Below are 19,750 nucleotides of genomic sequence, written 5' to 3' on the forward strand. Positions count from 1 at the left end.
ACCCATCCCTGCATTTCTTCATGCAGCCACGGGGAAGTGAACCACATGTCCTCCCAGGAGGACTAAGCAGTCTGAGGTTTCTCTGCTTTTGATCTGATTGAAATACTTGTTCTTCCTCTGCCATTCCAGGTATAGAAATCACATTCATTTTTTGAATAAGACGTCAACTCAAATTTCATCTTCTTCTTTTTTTAAAGATTTTATTTATTTGACGAGGGGGCGGGAAGGGGCAGAGGGAGAGAATCTCAAGCAGACTCCCTGCTGAGCGTGGAGCCCGATGTAGGGCTCCATCTCACGACCTCTGAGATCATGACCTGAGCCGAAATCAACAGTTGGACCTGTAACTGACTGAGCCACCCAGGCGCCCCTCAAGTGCCTTTTTCTTCTCTTTCGTTTTTTTTTTTTTTTTTTTTTTTAGTATTTATTTGAGAGAGAGAGAGAGAGAGAGAGAGCGAGAGAGAGCACAAGCAGGGTGAAGGGCAGAGGGAGAAGCGCAGGGAGCCCAATGCAGGACTTGATCCCGGGACTCTGGGACCATGACCCGAGCTGAAAGCAGTTGCCCAACCAACTGAGCCACCCAGGCACCCCTTCTTGTCTTTTTTTTAAAAAATTTATAATTTAAATTCAATTTAATTAACATATAGCATATTATTAGTTTCAGAGGTAGAATTTAGAGATTTATCAGTTGCATATAACACCCGGTGCTCACTGCATCAAGTGCCCTCCTTAATGCCCATCACCCAGTTACCTCATCCCCCCACTCACCTCCCCTCCAGCAACCCTGTTTGTTTCTTATAGTTAAGAATCTCTTATGGTTTGTCTCCCTCTCTGTTTCTGTCTTAATTTATTTTTCCTTCCCTTCCCCTATGTTCATCATTTTTGTTTCTTAAATTCCACACGAGTGAAATCATATATTTGTGTTTCTCCAACTGACTTATTTCGCTTAGCAAAATATCCTCTAGCTTCATCCATGTCATTGCAAATGGCATGAGTTCATTGTTTTTGATGGCTGTGTAATATTACACACACACACACACACACACGTCTTCTTTATCCATTCATCTGTTGATGGACATCTGGGCTCTTCCCATATTTTGGCTGTTGTGGACATTGCTGCTATAAACATTGGGGTGCATGTGCCCCTTCGAATCACCTTGTTTGTATCCTTTGGATAAACACCTAGTAGTGCAATTGCTAGGTCATAGGGTAGCTCTATTTTTTACTTTTTGAGGAACCTCAATATTGTTTTCCAGAATGGCTACACCAGTTTGTATTCCCACCAACAGTGTAAGGGGGTTCCCCTTTCTCTGCATCCTTGCCAACATCTGTTGTTTCCTGACTTGTTAATTTTAGCCAACAAATGCCATTTTATAAAGTGAAGTCAGAATTACTTCTCTCTTCTGCATGTGTAACACTTTTCTTAAGAATTTATTCTGTTTTGTTATATTAGGAATTGTATTTATAGTTTGTACTTTTTTTAAAGATTTTACTTATTTATTTGAGAGTGAGTGAGTGAGAGAGCATGAGTGGGGGGAGGGAGGGTGGGGAGAAGGGACAGAGGGGCAGAAGGAGAGGGAGAAGCAGACTCCCCACTGAGCAGGGAGCCCGACTTGGGGCTCAATCCCAGGACCCCCCTGGGATCATGACCTGAGCTGAAGGCAGACGCTTAACCAACTGAACCACCCAGGCGCCCCTGTACAATTATTGAGGTTGGGAACTAGGTCTTTTTTTGTATCTCTTTCCTCCATAGAACCTAACACACTTCATAACACTTGGTAGGATTTGTGGAATGAATTATTGCTTTCTGTGACATTTTTTCTTTTGATTTTATTAACTATGATTTTTTAGGATAATACCAAATACAAGTTGTGACTTATATGCTGGTGGTAAAATGGCTGACATTTATCGAGCATTTACTATGGGCTAGACGTTATCCTGAGTGCTTTATATGTATTAGCTTGTTTAATACTTATAGTAGCCCTATGATTATTATAGTAGCGTTAAAATATCACCCCCATTTTACAAGTTGTGAGTAACATGGTCAAAGTTCCCTTGATAGTAAGTGGCAGAGTCGGTGGGATGTGAATTTAGACAGTTTGCCTCTAGAGCCTCTGGTCCTAACCATATACTGTTCTGTCAGTTCAGCACAAACCTTTTTTTTAAAGATTTTATTTTTAAGTAATCTCTGCATCCAGTGTAGGGCTCGAACTCACAACTCCTAGATCAAGAGTCATGTCTTCTACCGACCGAGTCAGCCAAGTGCCCCAACAAAGCTTTTTTTGATCCCTGAATTGGTAGTTCATTTAACAGTTATTCATACGATTTGAGTTTTTGGTTATTTGATCCCTCCCACATGTTTTGCATTTCTGTCTTTGAGGTCTGGAGCAAATCAAAAGGTACCCTTCCAGGGGGATTTGCCACGCATGAGATGCACTTCCCTGCTTAAGTTTAACACTTGAAAGAATAGTTAGAAACACTGTCACTAAATGGGCTGGTTTTCTTTTTCTTAGGATGGGGGTTCCTTGGATCAAGTCCTGAAGAAAGCTGGAAGAATTCCTGAACAAATTTTAGGAAAAGTTAGCATTGCTGTGAGTATATTGTGCAATTTTTCTTCCAAGCCCCCTCACTGAGAAGTTAATGAGTTGGCAGGAAATGGACAAGGGAGGAAGATAATTAAGTCAATCAAGGGAAAGTTTATAAGAAAAGTAGGGTCTTCAGTCTAGAATTTTCCGTGTCTAGATTCTAGATACAATATTCTCTCTCTCTCTCTCTCTTTCTCATCAGAACTAGAAAAGTGAGTTTCTTTATATTAAAATCTGTGTCTGCAGAAACAGGACAGGGTGTGCAAAAGAATTCCCATTTGTGGCGTGAGAAAGCCTCTTTTTATATTGCAGCTTTAGAAAACGAATTCAAGCACAGGGGTTTTTAAAGTTGTCTAAACTTGCAATAATCAATATTGCTTAAAGTAACTCTATACTATGTAAAAAAGATGGTTTCTTGATAAGACAGGTTAAAAATCAAATAAAAAATAAGGGAAGAAGGCAAATTTGTGATGTTAGATGAAATATTTTCTAGATCACTTTAGAATACAGAGGCTGACTAACCACCATCATTCCAGTTTCCCATCTTGTGACATTGTCTTTCCTCTAGGTAATAAAAGGTCTGACATACCTGAGGGAGAAGCACAAGATAATGCACAGAGGTAAGAAGTTACTTGCTAGTTATTATGTTTTGAATTTTAGCTGAAATTGAAAAGTTGTTGCATTCTCTTTTGTGTTTGTTTCAGTGTAAAAGCCACTGAATAGTGTTTTTAATCTTTATAACAAGTCTTTGACTAGTTAGTTAGTTAGTTTGAAGTAAGCTTACCTCCAGCATGGGCCTTGAACTCAAGACCCTGAGATCAAGAGTTGCATCCTCTACTGACATGCAGTCTCTAGACATTCTAGTAGGTGTGGAGGGATATCTCATTGTGATCTGAATTTACGTCTCCCTAATGACTAATGACGTTGAGTATCTTTTCATGTGCTTATATGCCACCCATATATCTTCATTAGTAAGGCATCTGTTCAAAGGTTTACCCATTTTCCCAGTTGGGTTATTTTTTATTATTAATTTTTAAGAGGTCTTTATATATTCTAGACAGTGCTACTTGACAGATAAATGTTTTGCCAATATTTTCTCTTAGTCTGTGGCTTGCCTTTTCATTTTTGTATCTTTTGAAAAGCAAATGTTTTTTATTTAGATGAAGTTCAATTTCTTGATTTTTTTTTTTTTCCCTTTAGACTTTGTTGTGCCTTTTGTGTCCCATTTAAAAACTCTTTGCTGAAGCAGAGGTCACTGAGATAGTCTGTGTTTTCTTTCAGACGTTTTACAGCTTTCATTCATACAGTTAGGCCTATGATCCACTGAGAGTTCATTTTTCTCTATGGTACGAGATAAGAGTAAGGGTTCAATTTTGGGCACATGGACGTGCAACTGTTAAAACAACATTTGTTGACAAGTTATTCTTCCTCTGTCGAACTACCTTGGAATCTTTGTCAGAAATCAACTGACTATATAGGTAAATGTCTACTTCTGAATTCTTTTCTGTTCTATCTATTTATGTTTAACTTCACACCAACACAACACTATCGATTATCACAGCTTTATAGTAAGTCTGGAAATCAGGTGGTCTAAGTGCCCCAACTTTGTTTTCCTTCAAAGCTGTTTGGGCTCTTCTAGGTCCTTTGCATTTCCATATATATTTTAGACATAACTTGTCAATTCTACAAAAAAAGGTTATTGGGATTTTCATTGGGATGGCCTTCAATCTACAGATCAAATAAAGCAAAACCAACACCTTAACAACCCTGATGGTGGTGGTTGCATAACGTGGGAATGTATTTACTGCCAGAACCGTATGCTTAAACACAGTTAAAATGGTAAATTTTATGTTACGCATATTTTTTTATAGTGTTTGGAAAAAAACACCAATTTTAGCAATCTGTCACCTAATCTACAGTGGCTCCTAAGCTGGCCAGTTGATTCCATCAGCCCACTTCACTCCTCCTCAGCCCTCCCTCCTCATGCCTGTCACCATTAACACACCGTGGCTGGACAGACGTGGTCCACAGCCCTGTGTTCTCCATTCTTCTGTCCTCTGGCTTCTTCAGCTTTTTTTTTTCCTAATAAACTTTATTGAGGTATAATTTATATACCATAAAATACAGCCACTTTAGTGGAAGGTTTGATATTTGATGCTTGATAAATCCATGCATGCATCTAGTACCATAATTAAGATAGAACATTTCCACCACCCCAGAAGTACCCTTGCGCTTCTGATACTCATTTCTCCTTAGACCCTCAGGCAACCACTGATGTACTTTCTATCAATATAGATTTGTTGTTACTTTCTCTGTTTTATATGGATGGAAATAGTTTGTACTGTTTTTTAAGATTTTATTTATTTGAGAGAGAGAGAGGGAGGGAGAGAGCACAAGGGGTGGGGGCTGCAGAGGGACAAGCAGACTCCTTGCTGTGAGCACAGGGCCCGATGCAGGGCTCCATCCCAGGACCCTAGGATCATGACCCAAGTCAAAGACAGATGCTTAACTGACTGAGCCACCCAGGCGCCCCCTGTGTGCTTCTTTTTATGTAATTCTAGAAATTACAAACTGATCTGTAGTGATGAAATGCAAACCAGTGGTTGCCTGGGGAGTGAGGGAAGGGGGGAAGGGGAGAATTAGAGGGGCATAAGAAAACTTTTGGGGGTAATATGTTTATAATCTTGATTGTGGTGATGATCACATATATATATTCGTCAAATGATACACTTTAAGTATATGGGGTTTATTGTGTGAAAATTATATACCAGTAGGGGTGCCTGGGTGGCTCGGTCAGTTAAGCGTCTGATTCTTGGTTTCAGCTCAGGTCATGATCTCAGGGTCATGGGTGGGATCGAGCCCCGTTTCAGGCTCCGAGCTCAGTAGGGAGTCTGCTTGAGATTTTCTCTCTCTCTCCCTCTGCCCCTCCCGGGCTTGGTCTCTCTCTCTCTCTCTCTCTCTCTCTCTCTCTCTCAAGTAAGTAAATAAATCTTAAAGAGAAAATTATATACTAATAAAGCTGTAGAAAACCAAAAAGCAAAAAAAAAAAAAAATAGTGAAGTTGCTGAAAACAGTGATAAAGCAAGTTTCTTAAAAGCAGCCAGGGAAAGGGGCGACCACTTTGAAAGAGAGTTTGGTAGTTTCTCTTAAAATTAAAACATACAACCAATCCATCAACCCCATATCTCAGTATTGACTTAAGAGAAATGAATACATTTGTCCACATAAAGACTTGTGCACAAATATTCATAGTATCTTTATTCACAATAGACCCAAACTAGAACAAACAAAATATTCATCATCAGATGAGTGAATAAACAAATTTTGATATATTTAAACAACAGAATGCAACTCAAGAATAAAAATGAACAAACTGTTGATACAGTTTGGATGAATCTCAAAAACATTATGCTGAGTAAAAGAAGGCCTAGACAAAAGAATATATACTGTAGGATTCCACGTATATGACTGTCTAGGACAGATGTAATTAATCCACAGTAACATAGTAATAAAGTAGATTAGTGGTTGCCTGAGGGTGTTGGGGGCTGGAGTGGGGATCGCTTTCAAAGGATATGAGGGAACTTTCTGGAGTAATCAAAATATTAAATCTTGATTTTGGTGGTGGGTTCACAGGGGTATATACTGTATTCAAAATGCATCAGAGTATACACTTAAAATGCAAAACTGTAGAAAGCTTCCTACTTTCTAACTGCAGTAGCTACCACTTTGTCCTTTTTCTAGTGGTAATTAAGAAAAATATCAGTAAGGAGGTACAGTATGACTGGTGTGGGAAACAGTTTTCCAGCAGTATATGGAGCTTAATCTGGTTTTTTTTTCCCCCAGACCTCTGAGTTCCAGGATAGAATATTCTAGTGTACTTATTTCTAGGAAATAGGAGTAGCTGAAAGGAGAGGAAAAGTTAACATTTCTTGAGCATAGAGTTGTGTTTGAGGGCTGCAAATGATATAAATCTCACTTAGCGGGACCCATGAGGGACCATCAGTGTTGTAGAAGGATCTGGTGGAGGAAAGTCATTGTATCTATAAAATAGAGTCCTCTTGCCTACTCCTAGATTGCTGTGAGGATTTAGGAAATTACATATGGAAACTGCAACTAGCAAAATGGCTTGCATAAAGAGGGGCCTAAAAGTGAATTGCCTTCCTTCTACCTTTATGTAGTTTGTGAAGAAATGAAGACCCAGTGAGACTGAATTCCTTTTATGAGCTGGACCGTTGTGTGCGGCTTGCTTTTGGTCTTATTACTGCCTTTCCTGGGAATGCTTACTTCCCACCCCCACCCCCTCCCTCATACTCATACCTTTTCTAGGCTAAGTCTGCTCATCTTTTAAAGTATAGCCCTGAGGCTTGGGAATCTGCCAGTTAAGTTCAAATCTTAAGTCTCTTACAAACAGGGTGTATAAACTCTGAGTTATTTATTCATCTGTAAAGTGAGGAGAGTTCATGCCAAAGGGCAGTAATTGCAAATTACACACATATTTTGTATATTTGTGAGGATTAAGAGGGCGGCCTCACATAAATCATTAATAAATAATGTTACTGTTTAGCTTAGTTATATTGTTACTATAGTAATAATGTGACTGTTTAGTTCAGTCATCTCTTCCAAGAAGCGTTCCCATGAGCCAACCCTTTCCCAAAGCAGATGAAGTGCTTTGCGTCTGTATTTCTTTGGCACAGTGTCTGTCCCTTTCTTGCTGTAATAGATACTGACTGTTTATTGAGGGCCTATTAGGTACCATGTGCTGTATTACGTGCTTTAGCTACTTTGCTCATTTATTGGTCACACTGACCTTGTGCTGGGTCTCTTTTGCCTACATTACCAATGTGGAAACTGCGGCTCAGAGTTTGTTTTTCTCTCACTTGTCGGTGGTATCTTCCAAGTCAGGAGCCATGTCTCCTTCATCTCTGCATCCCCGGCCCCTAACATGACAGCAGACAATGGCTCACCCTTCAAGGGTTGTTAAATGGGTGGATGTGTGATTAACTTGTGCCAGAACACGCAGGAATCAGCAGTGAACCCGGGCCAAGAAGCCGTGTCTCCTGCTCCTAACACAGTCATTAATCTAGGCCTGGGTTTTTCTCTTTCTGTTGCCTTCCATGTACCGAGCGCTGTGTGTTTGATGGAGAGCTCTGACTTATTTCTGTTCCAGAGAGAGGAAAGTTCCAGCTCATTCTTGGAATAACCAACTTGCTTTTCCCTTTTGCCTGGTGCTGCCCCACTTTCTCAGGAATTTCTTTTCTGGCTCCACCAATTACTCTTCTTTGGCATGAAGAGCTGCTCTGTGAGCCAGACGGGTCTCTGGACAGATATCTTTGGTGGAGATTTCATTCCTTGCCCAGCCAAGAAGGGGAAGTCACTGGGACTTCTGCAATAAGCGGTGCGCACAGGCAGCTTGGCCTGACTGCTTCGCGGTTCAGACTCCTGCTGTCATTCGTCTTTTCCAGAAGCCCCGAAGGAATTCACTGGGAGGCCTGGGCTGTGGAATGGTCTTCTTGCACAATGTGATTCCTGAGCAAGAAGAACAATGAGTGGATGATTCCTGGAAACCTGAGTTAGGGTGACAATGGGACAGTCTCCCTGCCTCTGTCTTTAGGCTTCCTTGCTGCCAGTAAGTTTTTCCTCTGGTCTAAATATATTCTTTCCTGATGAAATTTAAACTCTGTGTTTCTTCTTGTTATGTCCTTGAGGAGAAATGGAGAAGAATGAAGAGGCTTTTTCTCTGCCTCACATTTTTCTTTATTCCTACTTGTTGATACTGACTTACTGGTGATAACTTAGTGATTATTTCAGTGAGCTTTCACTGTGGAATAAACCAGCCCAACACTGGAATACACCAGCCCAACACTTAGTAGTTTATTTGTTTTTATTTTTTAATTTTTTAAAGGTTTCATTTATTTGTCAGAGAGAGATAGCACAAGCAGGGGGAGCTGCAGGCAGAGGGAGAGGGAGAAGCAGACTCCCCGCTGAGCAGGGAGCCCGATGCGGGACTTGATCCCACGACCCTGGGATTGTGACCTGAGCTGAAGGCAGACATTTAACCAACTGAGGCTCCCAGATCTCCCAGCACTTAGTAGTTTAAAAATAGTAGTGTTTAGGGGCGCCTGGGGACTCAGTCGGTTGCGTATGTGATTCTTGGTTTTGTTTCAAGTCATGATCTCACGGGTCGTGAGATAGAGCCCCATGTTGGGCCCCATGCTCAGCGAGGAGTCTGCTCAAGATTCTCTGTCTCTCTGCCCCTCCCCCTGCTTGCTCTCTCTCAAATATCTTTAAAAAAAAAGAGAGAAAAACAGCAGTGTATTACTTTCTATAATTTTGTGGGTTGGTAGGGCCTCTTTCCTCATGTGTTCACTCATCCTCTGAGACAGTAACGCCCTGGCTTCTTTCCACAATGGTTTTGGGGTTGAAACTACAACTGAAGTAGTAGGAGGGGTAACTCTAATCAAGCACCATTTAAACCTCTGCTTCCAACAGGTTCGTTAATGTCCTGTTGGCTAAAAAAAAAAAAAAAAAAGTCATGTGATCAAGTCAGGACTTAAAACGTAGAGGGATAGATTCTGTGTCGTTGGGAGCAGCTACAAAATATTATGGCCACAGTTTTTTCACTCTATCCTGGTGACAAAAGTTCAGCATTTGAATTCTGACTGTGCTACTTAATGTGAAACCTTGGGCAAGTTAATTTAACTTCTCCAAGCCTCAGGGGAATGGAGAAAATAGTCCACCTACAGGGCTCTGAGGATTGAGATAATGCCTACAAAGCACTTAAAATAGTGCTTGACCGACATAGTCGACATATATGTTACTGCTGCTTAGCAGATGAATTAGTAGGTTTTTATGTTTGCCAGATGCTGGCTTAAGCATCTCAAAACTTTTTTTTTAAGGATTTTTATTTATTTGTCAGACAGAGAGCACAAGCAGGGGGAGTGGCAGGCAGAGGGAGAAGCAAGCTTCCCGCAGAGCAGGGAGCCCAATGCGGGACTCGATCCCAGGACCCTGGGATCATGACCTGAGCCGAAGGCAGACGCTTAACCGACTGAGCCACCCAGGCATCCCAGCATCTCAAAACTCTTAAATGTTTTGAGATCTGGGAAAGTTAAGAGAATTTTTTGAAGAGCTGGACCCACACACTTGAGTGGGGCAGGAACCAGGGCTACTCTGGTTGGGAGGCTGGGTTGCATCAGCAGAAAAGCAACTGCCCTCAGTCCCCAGCTAGCTTCCACGATTGCTGCTGCTGGTCCCATTCAGCCTTCTTAGCCTCATGGCGGGTGTGGGAGTAATGTCAGTGATGTAAAATGAGGCACACTTGTACTCACCAATTGCTTTTTCATTGAGAGGAAGAGCCATACTGGTAGTTGCGGGGGGGTGGCGGGATACTCTTTTTCCAGCTGGGTAGCAGTCTCTTGAAAGTTTTTCATTTATCTTTAGTCGACCCGGTGAGTTGAAGGACCCTTAGTCCTAGTGAGATACCCTGCTGGGGGCATGCATGTGGCTAGCTTTCCTACATTTCTGATGTGTCCATGCTGGGTGCGAACCAGGTTCTCACCCTCGTTCCTGATGTGATGTGTCTTTGCCGCCCCAGAGTGGGACTCCGTAGGCAGGACTAGTGCAGCTGACATGCCCAGTGTCTGAAGTGCTGGCTGGCTGTTCTGGACTCTGCATCTGCAGGGCACCAGTTCGCTCTGATCCTGTAGCTGGTGTGCAGGCGTACAAGAACACCGGGCTCTGGGGGTTCCAAACAGACCAGGTTTGGCCACTGGCTGCTGACAAAATCCAAAGGCAGAGAGAGGACTGGTGGTGAAAAAAGAAAGGAATTTATTCCAGTGAGGCCGACACCAGGAAGATGGTGGACTGGTGTCTCCAAAGTGCTGAAAACACATTCAGGTGTTTTTTTGTTTTGTTTTGTTTTTTTAAGATTTTATTTATTTATTTATTTGAGAGAGAGCGAGCACACGAGAGAGAAGAGAGCGAGCGCACACAAGCCAAGGGGAGAGGCAAAGGGAGAAGCAGAGCAGGGAGCCCGATGCGGGGCTCGATCCCAGGACCCTGAGATCATGACCTGAGCTGAAGGCAGACGCTTAACTGACTGAGCCACCCAGGTGCCCCACTTTCAGGTTTATTGAAGGAAAATGTGGGACAAAGGTTGGTGGGTACATGCAGGTGGGCAGTAAAGGTCAGATTGATCATTGTCTTGGGGTCACACAGGGTCTTGCTGGCGTCAGGGCAGTCCCTATTGCTTGAGGGGATTGTTTCCATCACAGGATGCTTTGCCCTCCAGGTCTTTTGCCTGAGTTAGAAGGTGAGCTGGAAAGAAGAACTTACTCAATTAGAAAGAACAGAGTGAGGTCGAGGAGGTAGTTGAGGTCCTCTGTCAGTCTGTCCTGGTTGTGAAGACATCGTATTCTCTTTCCCTTGGGTGTTCAAAGGGCGAAGCATCCTGTATGGCTCAGCCTGGTGTGTGTGGTTTGTGGGCTGTTGATCAGGGAGTGGGTGTTAGATATGTGCGCCCCCTGGGACTTAAGTTGTGTCTGGAGTCTCTGGGTAACGTTGTGGTGTCTAGTCATGGGCAGCTATGTGCTCATGTTCCTCCATGTTTATTTGCCCTTCTCCTCACCGTTGCTTCCCCCATCCAAGGAAAGTAATATTTGTATAATATTCATAGAATACCTACCAAGCGCAAGGTACTGAGTGCATCACTACAGAGGGCACGAAGATGGCTCAGAAATGAATTGCATCCTCCAGGAGCTTGGAGTCTAACGGGAAAAGTGACTCTAAATACATGGTGGAACACAGCCAGTGTCATTTTTTATGCATGAATCGCTACCCTGCCAACTTTCAAATAGAATTTGATGTGATATAATTAGTCAGGATTCTTTGGTTGTGTCAGAAATCCAGTGCAAGATTACTTAATCAAAAGAGGACATGTAATGGTGTGGGTTACCTGTTGGAAGGCAGGGATGAATGTGGGGTTGAAATGACAGTCCCAGGACCCTGTTACCTCTCGGCCTTACTCCTCCTGCTGTGGGCCTCCTTTACAGTCCGAGTCTTTTCCCTGGGAACAGCATGGACCCCACTAGCCCCGGGCCTTAGTGTTCTGTTCCAGAGAAAGCTCTGCCCACTCTCCCGCAGGCTTGAGTCACTGACTGGCTGTGGTTGGAGTGCCCGCCCACTTCTGAGCCAATCATTGTGTTCCAGGGCCTAGCGAAGTCTGGTTGGCCGTCTGGGATTATAAGCCCGCCCCCTGGCGGGGTGGAGGGGGCTTCTTGGTTGACTCCCTAGCAGAAATACTTGTTGGGAGGAGCATACCCCAGAAGAGAAGAGGGGTTTTATTACTAGAGGGTGGGGAGGAGGAACAGATGCTGAAAGCTAGGAAATTCGGAAGAAAAATTATTTTTCACTACAAAAACGATTAAGCACAGGGTCAGAAAGACAAAAAACTGTTAACAGATCAAAACAATAATTAAACATTCAAGCAGAGGTGGGCAGACTGGTGGCCCACAGGCCACATATGGTCTACTGCCTATTTTTGTAGGGCCTGCAAGCCAAGAATTGTTTTTTCAGAATTTTGTGACATGTGATAATTGTGTGAAATTCAAATTTCCGTGTCCATAATGAAGTTTTGTTGGAACATAGAGTGCTTATTTAAGTGTTTTCCGTGACGGTTTTTGTGCTATAATGGCAAAGGTGAGTGGTTGCTTGTGAAAGAGACCATATGGCCCTCAGAGCCTAAAAATATTTGCTCTGTGGTCTTTTACAGAAAAAGCTTCCTGACTTTTGAGTTTTAAGGGGAAGACGAATTCCCCGACTGAGGAAACTTTAGAATTTAAGCAAAAGATTCAGCTCTAAGGTTTTCAGACTTGAGTTCTTGGTGAAAACATGATGGACAGCATGAGTAGGAGAGAGGGTTTTTCCCTGATCCTGAAGCTCTGAAGGGAATTAACCACAAGAGTTTTGAGGTGGTCTTTCCACTCCCTGTGGAAGGAGCTCCTAGGTCTGGTGCATCTAAAGCTGACTCACTTGGTTAGGCTATGAGTACCAGGGTGGGAGGTGAGGGTCCTAAGGGTGCAGCTCTGCTTCATGCCACTCAGAGCAGTGATTTGCGTTGCCAGCCTCTCGTTCTTCTTAGCCCACTCCACTAACGAGGTCTTACTTTGATCAAGACTCCGAAGAAACATTATGTAAGTTAAATTGATAGACAGCTCATACAACTTAGCCCATAAATTGTTTCTGCCTTGGAGTTGCTGGCTGGTGAAGATCAGTAAATGCCAAGAATAGTTTTAAATGTTGCCTCAACTCGTTCTTCTTTTCCTTCTGTCAGATGGGGCAGTGTGTGGCCTGCCTGGTCGTTACGTGTGGTGTTGGATGAGTAGCCCGGGCTCGCCGCACCCTGGCACAGCCAGTCTCGATTTCTGACGGGATGCATGGCCCACGGCTCTCTTCAGAGCCAGAGTAGCTTGTACCGGGGGCTGTCCTGCTAGGAGGGCAGTCTGGGAAAGTTCCTTATTGCCTGGGGAGCTGTCAGGTCCGAATGAGAGTTAAGGCTTCTGCCGAGATTCTGGGAGTGTTTTTGGATCCCAGTCCCCGAGGACAGCTGTCGTGGGTGTGCTAGCCACAGCCTCCGGAGGAACCGTGTCCTCAGCCAGGGTCAAGGTTTAGGCCCCTGACGTCTTCCTCTTGCCCTAGGCACCAATAAGCAAGATCGGAAGTGGCCCAAGTGTGCTTTTGGTTTGTTGTTGTTTTACAAGCTCTTTGTGGCAGACTCACCTGTGGTGAGTTTCTGAATGGCTTCTTCTGTGACCCTTGCAAGACACTGTCCTACCTGCCGGGCCTTTTCTGGTGTCCTGCCAGGCTTCCCTGAGCAGAACGTCACGGTGGCCCCTGAGGCTGCACACGGGATTCTGTCCCGACTGCAGTCCCTCCATCTGTAGGCTGCCCCGGGGGCGTCTAGGAGGCGGCTGGGCTGCACTGCTGCTTCCTTTGCCTGCCAGGCTTATCCACCAGTCACGTGGTGACAGCCTCAGGGGGGCCAGTGAATTTACAGGAAAAACCAATTCCTTTGAACTCTGTCTGGACTGCTCCACCTTGCAGATGGAGAGAAACAGAGAGTGGCTAATTAGTAGCTAGCATCCAGTGTGCTGGTCTCTTGGTGAGAAATGTGAGTCACGTTCTCTCTAGAATTACCTCAGCTGCTAGACCCACAGTGATGGATCATGGTTCCAGATGAGTGTCTCTTAGCGCTTCAAGCGAGGCAGATGGGCCACTGGAGGAGGGAGAGTGCTTCCTCAGTCCCCTTAGGGAAGCACTGTGGAGGGGGTGTAATTGGCGCTGAGCTCTGCACCACAGGGAGACGTTATACAGGTGGCAGTGTCAGGGAAAGGAGTCTCAGGTAGAGCGGAACACAGGAATCGTGGCTCTGAGGCAGAAAACACAGGAAATAGCAAGTCGTTTGGGTTGTCTAGGTTCCTGACGGTGAGTGGTGGGAGTCCAGTAAGGAATGCTTGAAGCACTTGAGGGGAGTCTTTTAAGGTCCTGCTCAGGAGCTGGACACTATCATAGACAGCGGGGAACAAAGGAGGACTCCTACACAGGGAAGTAAGGTGAGCTGTTTTTTGAAGAAGAGGGCCCTGGCCGCTGTGGTTAAGATGAGCTGGAGGGGGGGCGAGGTCAGTTAGGAGGCCATTGCCATGGTCCAGTAAGAGAGCGAGGGTCCGAGTCAGGATAGTAGCTTCTTGGGGCGGGGGCGGGGGGGAACAGGTAGGGGAGAGGTGGTCAAGGGTTTATTCTGGGAAGTCCCTGGAGAGCAAAGGGCAGGTGCCGGTGCATTCAGATGGGGAGGGGAAGGGAGTTAGAAGACTTGCTCCGTGACCCTTCCCCAGCTGGCTGTGGTGCCAGGGAGCATGAGGCCCAAGCTTGTGCCTCAAGGCTGTACCTGGTCCCTTTAGGAAAGGCCTGAGAGGTAATCCTGGGAGGGCTGTGTCATGTTCCTTATCATGTCACAAAGCCTCGTTTCTAAGGCAAACCTGGGGCTCTCCTCAGTTACAGGTAACTTCTTGAGGAGGACCATGGACCCAGGAGAGTATGTTTGACTCAGAAGTCTGGTGACCAAGCAAAGAGCAGATGTCATTAACCGTCACCCAAGATGGAGCCCAGCTTGGGTGCCTGGGTGGCTCAGTTGGTTAAGCGACTGCCTTCAGCCCGGGTCGTGATCCTGGGGTCCTGGGATCGAGTCCCACATAGGGCTCCCGGCTCGGCGGGGAGCCTGCTTCTCCCTCTGACCCTCTCCCCTCTCATGCTGTTTCTCTCTCGCTTGCTCTCTAATAAATAAATAAATAAAATCTTTAAAAAAAAAAAAAAGATGGAGCCCAGCTTATGATGCCCAGCACTGCAGAGTGACCACGTGGTCTAGTGGTGCATCTCCACATGAGGCTGGGAACTAGCATTAGGCTTGATAGCACCAACAAGGGCCACTTGTTTCCACTTGGAAACAGCACATTTCAAATTTTTTTTTTTATAGCACATTTCAAATTTTATCATTGGAGATAAATGTCTCCTGCCTGTGAAGTGTGCGCGGTACTGTCTTTGGATGGTAGTGGCAGGCACTAAGTCCCTCTTTCTCCCTCATCCTGGCTGCCCACAGAACCTTATAGAAAGTTCCCTCCAGCTCAGCCATTGGCTTCCTGAGTGGTCCTGTCAGAGTCATTGTCTCTGAGCCTCACCTCCTTCCCACCTTCATGTAGGGCTAATCTCTTCCTTCTCCATCTCCTGGAACTGTCCTCAGGATCAGGTGAAACCCTAGGAGCACATGTGTGTAACATTTTGCCTCGAGGTTGTGGCATTTAAAAGTCCATTGGACATATAATGCTGGGGTCCTAAGAAGCTTCTAGTCTTGACTTGGAGCTAGTGAGTGGTAGAGCCAGGATTCAAACCAGCTCTGCCTAACTCCAAAGTTGGTGGTGCCATTTCCACGCCACACTATACACCTACTTAATAGTGTAATTTTTGACACCAGTTGATAAGAACCAGTGGATATTAGGATTCTTGCTGGTTAGTGAACACTAATTAGCTCAAATAGTAAAAGAACCAAACCCCAGGGAGGATGAGATTGCAGCTGTCCTGAGGGATAACGGTGTCCAGGGCCTCAAATATCATTAGCTGTTATATTTCAGTTGAGATGTATGTGTAAAAGATGCCGTTAGCACTCTCATTGGCTTCTCTTCCGATGTCGACTTTATTCTCTCCTTTTGGCTGACTGCTGTGGGAAGCATTGTCTCTGGCTTTTGTCTGATTATCAGGGAGGGAAGAGCCCCGTGCCTTCTGTTATAAAATCCTGAGGAAGGACCATTGGCCTGCTATGGGTCATGTGCCCGGACCTGCTGGGATCACCTTGGTGGGGGATGGGGGACAGTGAGTGGCCTGCCCTGTGTCAGGGCCCAGGGTCAGCATTTTCTGTGATGGCCGCCTGGAGCCTTTGGCTGGTGAGAGGGAGGAGCACTTCTCCTAAAGAAGAGTGTGTGGTGAGCTCTGCTCAGGAGGCTCCACAAACACGTCCCGTCCATCTGGCTCACATTTGTCCTTAAATCAGCAACACACTCTGATAAGTGCCTTTTTTTAGGGGCCTGTCCCAAGTTAAGCTTGAAATGACTGATGAATGGCCTCTTTATCTCCTTTCCAGACTTCTCTGGTGCATGATGTGGGCTTGTGACAGGCACAAATGGTCATGCCTTACTTTGGTGGAGTTTGGGCCACCCTAAATACAGTGATGTTACTAGAAATCTCTCTCACTTGGCATTTAAAAATGAACAGATCTCCGGCTCTCTCTACCTTTCCTTTTTCCAGTGTCTTTTCTCCGCCTCTCCTGCTGCTGAGCAAAATTAGCCTTCAGCAGGTCAGCAGGTTTTTAAGCTAATTTCCCTTTCTTGAATTGTGGATGAGAAGTATCCAAGTTAGGCAACATTGTTTTCTTTCCTGCAGGTGGGTGATTGGCTTTGTGATAGACCACAGATTTGCTGTCCTCTGAATTAGCCTGCAGCCTGTAAAGGGAAATGTGTGCTTGAAGGCAGTTTCATCTTTCTTTTCCTTTTTCTTTTTTTTTTAAAGATTATATTTATTGAGAGAGAGAATGAGAGAGAGAGAGCACATGAGAGGGGGGAGGATCAGAGGGAGAAGCAGACTCCCTGCTGAGCAGGGAGCCCAATGCGGGACTCGATCCTGGGACTCCAGGATCGTGACCCGAGCCGAAGGCAGTCGCCCAACCAACTGAGCCACCCAGGCCTTTTTTCTTTTCTTTTCCTTTCCTTTCCTTTTCTTTCTTTCTCTCTCTCTCTCCCTTTTTCTCTTTCTCCCTTCCTTTTTCTTTTTTTTTTTTAAGATTTTATGTATTTATTTATTTGAGAGAGAGAAAGCACGTGCACACAAGCAAGGGGAGCAGCAGAGGCAGAGGGAGAAGCAGGCTCCCTGCTGCTGGAGCCTGAGCAAGGAGCAAGGAGCCAGGAGCCTGATGTGAGGCTCAATTCTGGGACTCCAGGATCATGACTTGAGCGGAAGGCAGATGCTTAACCTACTGAGCGCTTAACCTGCTGAGCCACCCAGGTGCCCGGAGGCGGTTTCTTTTAATGGAAAAGTTACTTTGTGATCTTTGGCGAGGGACATCTATTTCCTTAATTCCTGATTTCTGTGTCTGTAAAATGGGGCTGCTCTGTCAAATATTATTAGGGGGTCATTGAAAATGACAAACCCAAGAGCCAGGACCCATGAGCTTTTCCCATGACTGCCCCTTTTTCTTTTCATTTTGCTGTCCCCCCCCCCCCCCCCCCCTTGAGTGTAACCCCTGTACCTTTTGCTGTGGCTTTTGTTACATCCTGTTTTAAAAATGTTGACCATTTCTTAGAATGGCATGTACTAATGAAAACCAAATTCTGAAAAAGAAAAATGAACTCTGAGTGCTCCCAATAGTGTCTCGTTTAATTGTAAGCATTTGAGTGCCTTTTGGGTCTAGATGAAAATTGAATTTGCCGAAAGGGGTGCACAAAGGTAGAAAATGAAAGCATTTCAAAACTAATGAATCTTGAGAGGGGAGAAAAAAATTAAATTGCACTTGGTGGCCTTGGTTGTAAGAAGTGGAGAGAGAAAAGTAGCTGCTTGTTATGCAGGCTCCGAAAGTTCCCTGGTTGAACTCTGTTATGCAGAAGGAGGTAGGAAGCAGCCTCTGGTCCCCTGTCAGCAAATATCTGCAGGTGGGACAGTGCTCTGGAGCTGAGAAGGAAGCACTCACTCACCCGGAGCAGAGAAACCTTTTCTCTCACAACTGGACTTAAAGGATTTGTTTATCCCAAGTCAGATCCTGTTCCCAGATAAAGCTTGTTATGTCTGTAGTGTGAGTGACCCTCTTCCCCAACCACAACTTTAAAAAAAAATTGAGATATGATTGACGTATAAAACATTCTGTTAGTTTCAGGCATACGGCATGCTGATTTGACGGATGTATCTGTTGGGAAATGATCACCACAATAAAGCTTAGCTAATATTCATCGCCACGTGACTACATTTATTTTTCTTGTGATGAGAACTTTTAAGATGTCCTTGCAGGGGCGCCTGTGTGGCTTGGTCAGTAGATCATGGAAGTCTTGATCTTGGGTTTGTGAGTTTGAGCCCTAGGTTGGGTGGAGAGGGTTCTTAAAAAACAAACAAACAAACAAACAGATGTACTCTCTTAGCAACTTTCAAATACGTACAATCCAGTATTGTTAACTATAGTCACCGTGTTGTATGTTACATCCCAGGAATATTTTATCTAATAACTGGAAGTTTGTACCTTCTGACCACCGTCACCTGCAACTGAATAATCGCTTTTCTGAAACTTTGGAGTACAGTTCACCATTTGCCCTGTCATCTAGGCTCTGAATAATCAAGAGCCTGAGTACTGCTGTTGCCTCTGCCATTAGCTCCGTGTGTAATCTTGACAGACGTCTCCCTGACTCTGGGCCTGTTTCTCATCTGTACACGGGGGTGTATGGTGCTTGCTTCTCACCATTGTTGTGAGGATTAAAGAGGCCTGTGTATTTAAAAGGCCTGGCATAGGAGGTCCTCGTTGAACCAGGGCTGTTGTGGTGTCTTCCCAGGCCGGTGGGCTTGCCTGCGCCATCCCCCACCCTCGCCTTGCAGCTGCATCCATTCTCCTTCGCTGGGGGAGCCAGCGAGGGGGGAAAGCTGTGCTCTTGGGGAAGGCTGGGTGAGAGCAGGAGGTTACAGTTCATGGCTAACTGAAGGGCTTGGGATTTTCTCTGAATGTTAATTATCTTTGCTATTTAATTGGCTCCCTGAGGTCATGGATAAGTAACTGGAGGTGGCTCTGTGGAGACCATTATTTGACATACCAGGGACGGCCACCTTTCCCTTTTATTCACCTTTAGAGAAGGGTTAATAGGGATCTACCAGGGTTGCTAAGAAGAGGTCATTTGAGGCCTAAAGTCACCATTTAAAAATCTCATTTGCCTTTGTTTCTTTAACCTTTGACTCACTTATCCAAAGTTGTCTCACTTTTGGATTCAGCCTTTGTCACAGATGAGCCAGAGTCTGGCTTCCAGGTGTCACTCACCTTGCTTCTCGGGGGCCTTCATTTCTTTTCTTTTCCTCCTGTTTCTCCTGTGCTCCCCATTCTCTGCTCTGCCCTCTGTTCCTCCACGCCCCATCTACTTCCATCTTGCGCCCCCATAGGGAATGCAACTTCTGGTAATATTCTTCTCTGCCAAACAGAATGAGGTTGCTTGAATATAGTACTTTTGGGGGGGCTGACACTCACCTTGCTTCATCTGCCTGCGAAGACCTTGCCCACTATTCAGGCTGGCATTGAGCCTGGCTGGTTGGAAGAATTCAGTTATCAGTCCACAGTGCCCTGAGCATCGCTCTCCCTTTGTCCTTACCATCATACCCACATGCACATTTCCTTGTTACTCTTCAGGTTCTGTCTCCCCTAGTGGTGATGGCCTTGAGGACACGGGTGGGAACTGGGTCGTTTTTACTCGCAGCTCACTTGTAAGTGTTTATAGAATAAACAAACGACCCACTGAATTATTTAATCCAAACCCTTTGTTTCCCAGGAGTGGAGAATGCTCAGAAATTAAGTTAAAATAATGTGCTCTTGGGGGAAGAATCAGAAG

General features: G+C 44.9%; 1 protein-coding gene across 2 annotated transcripts in view; it reads left to right on the forward strand.

Moving 5' to 3' along the window:
• The window catches only part of MAP2K1 (mitogen-activated protein kinase kinase 1), a 79,184-nt gene that overhangs the window by 46,512 nt on the left and 12,922 nt on the right, over positions 1 to 19,750 (forward strand). For both annotated transcript variants that reach the window (XM_027569794.1, XM_027569795.1), the window contains exons 4-5: positions 2,511 to 2,588; positions 3,151 to 3,202. In XM_027569794.1, the coding sequence (XP_027425595.1) occupies positions 2,511 to 2,588; positions 3,151 to 3,202 (130 nt within the window). The remainder of the gene's footprint in view (positions 1 to 2,510; positions 2,589 to 3,150; positions 3,203 to 19,750) is intronic.

Source organism: Zalophus californianus, chromosome 6 (assembly GCF_009762305.2).
Source record: "Zalophus californianus isolate mZalCal1 chromosome 6, mZalCal1.pri.v2, whole genome shotgun sequence".
Classification (NCBI taxonomy): domain Eukaryota; kingdom Metazoa; phylum Chordata; class Mammalia; order Carnivora; family Otariidae; genus Zalophus; species Zalophus californianus.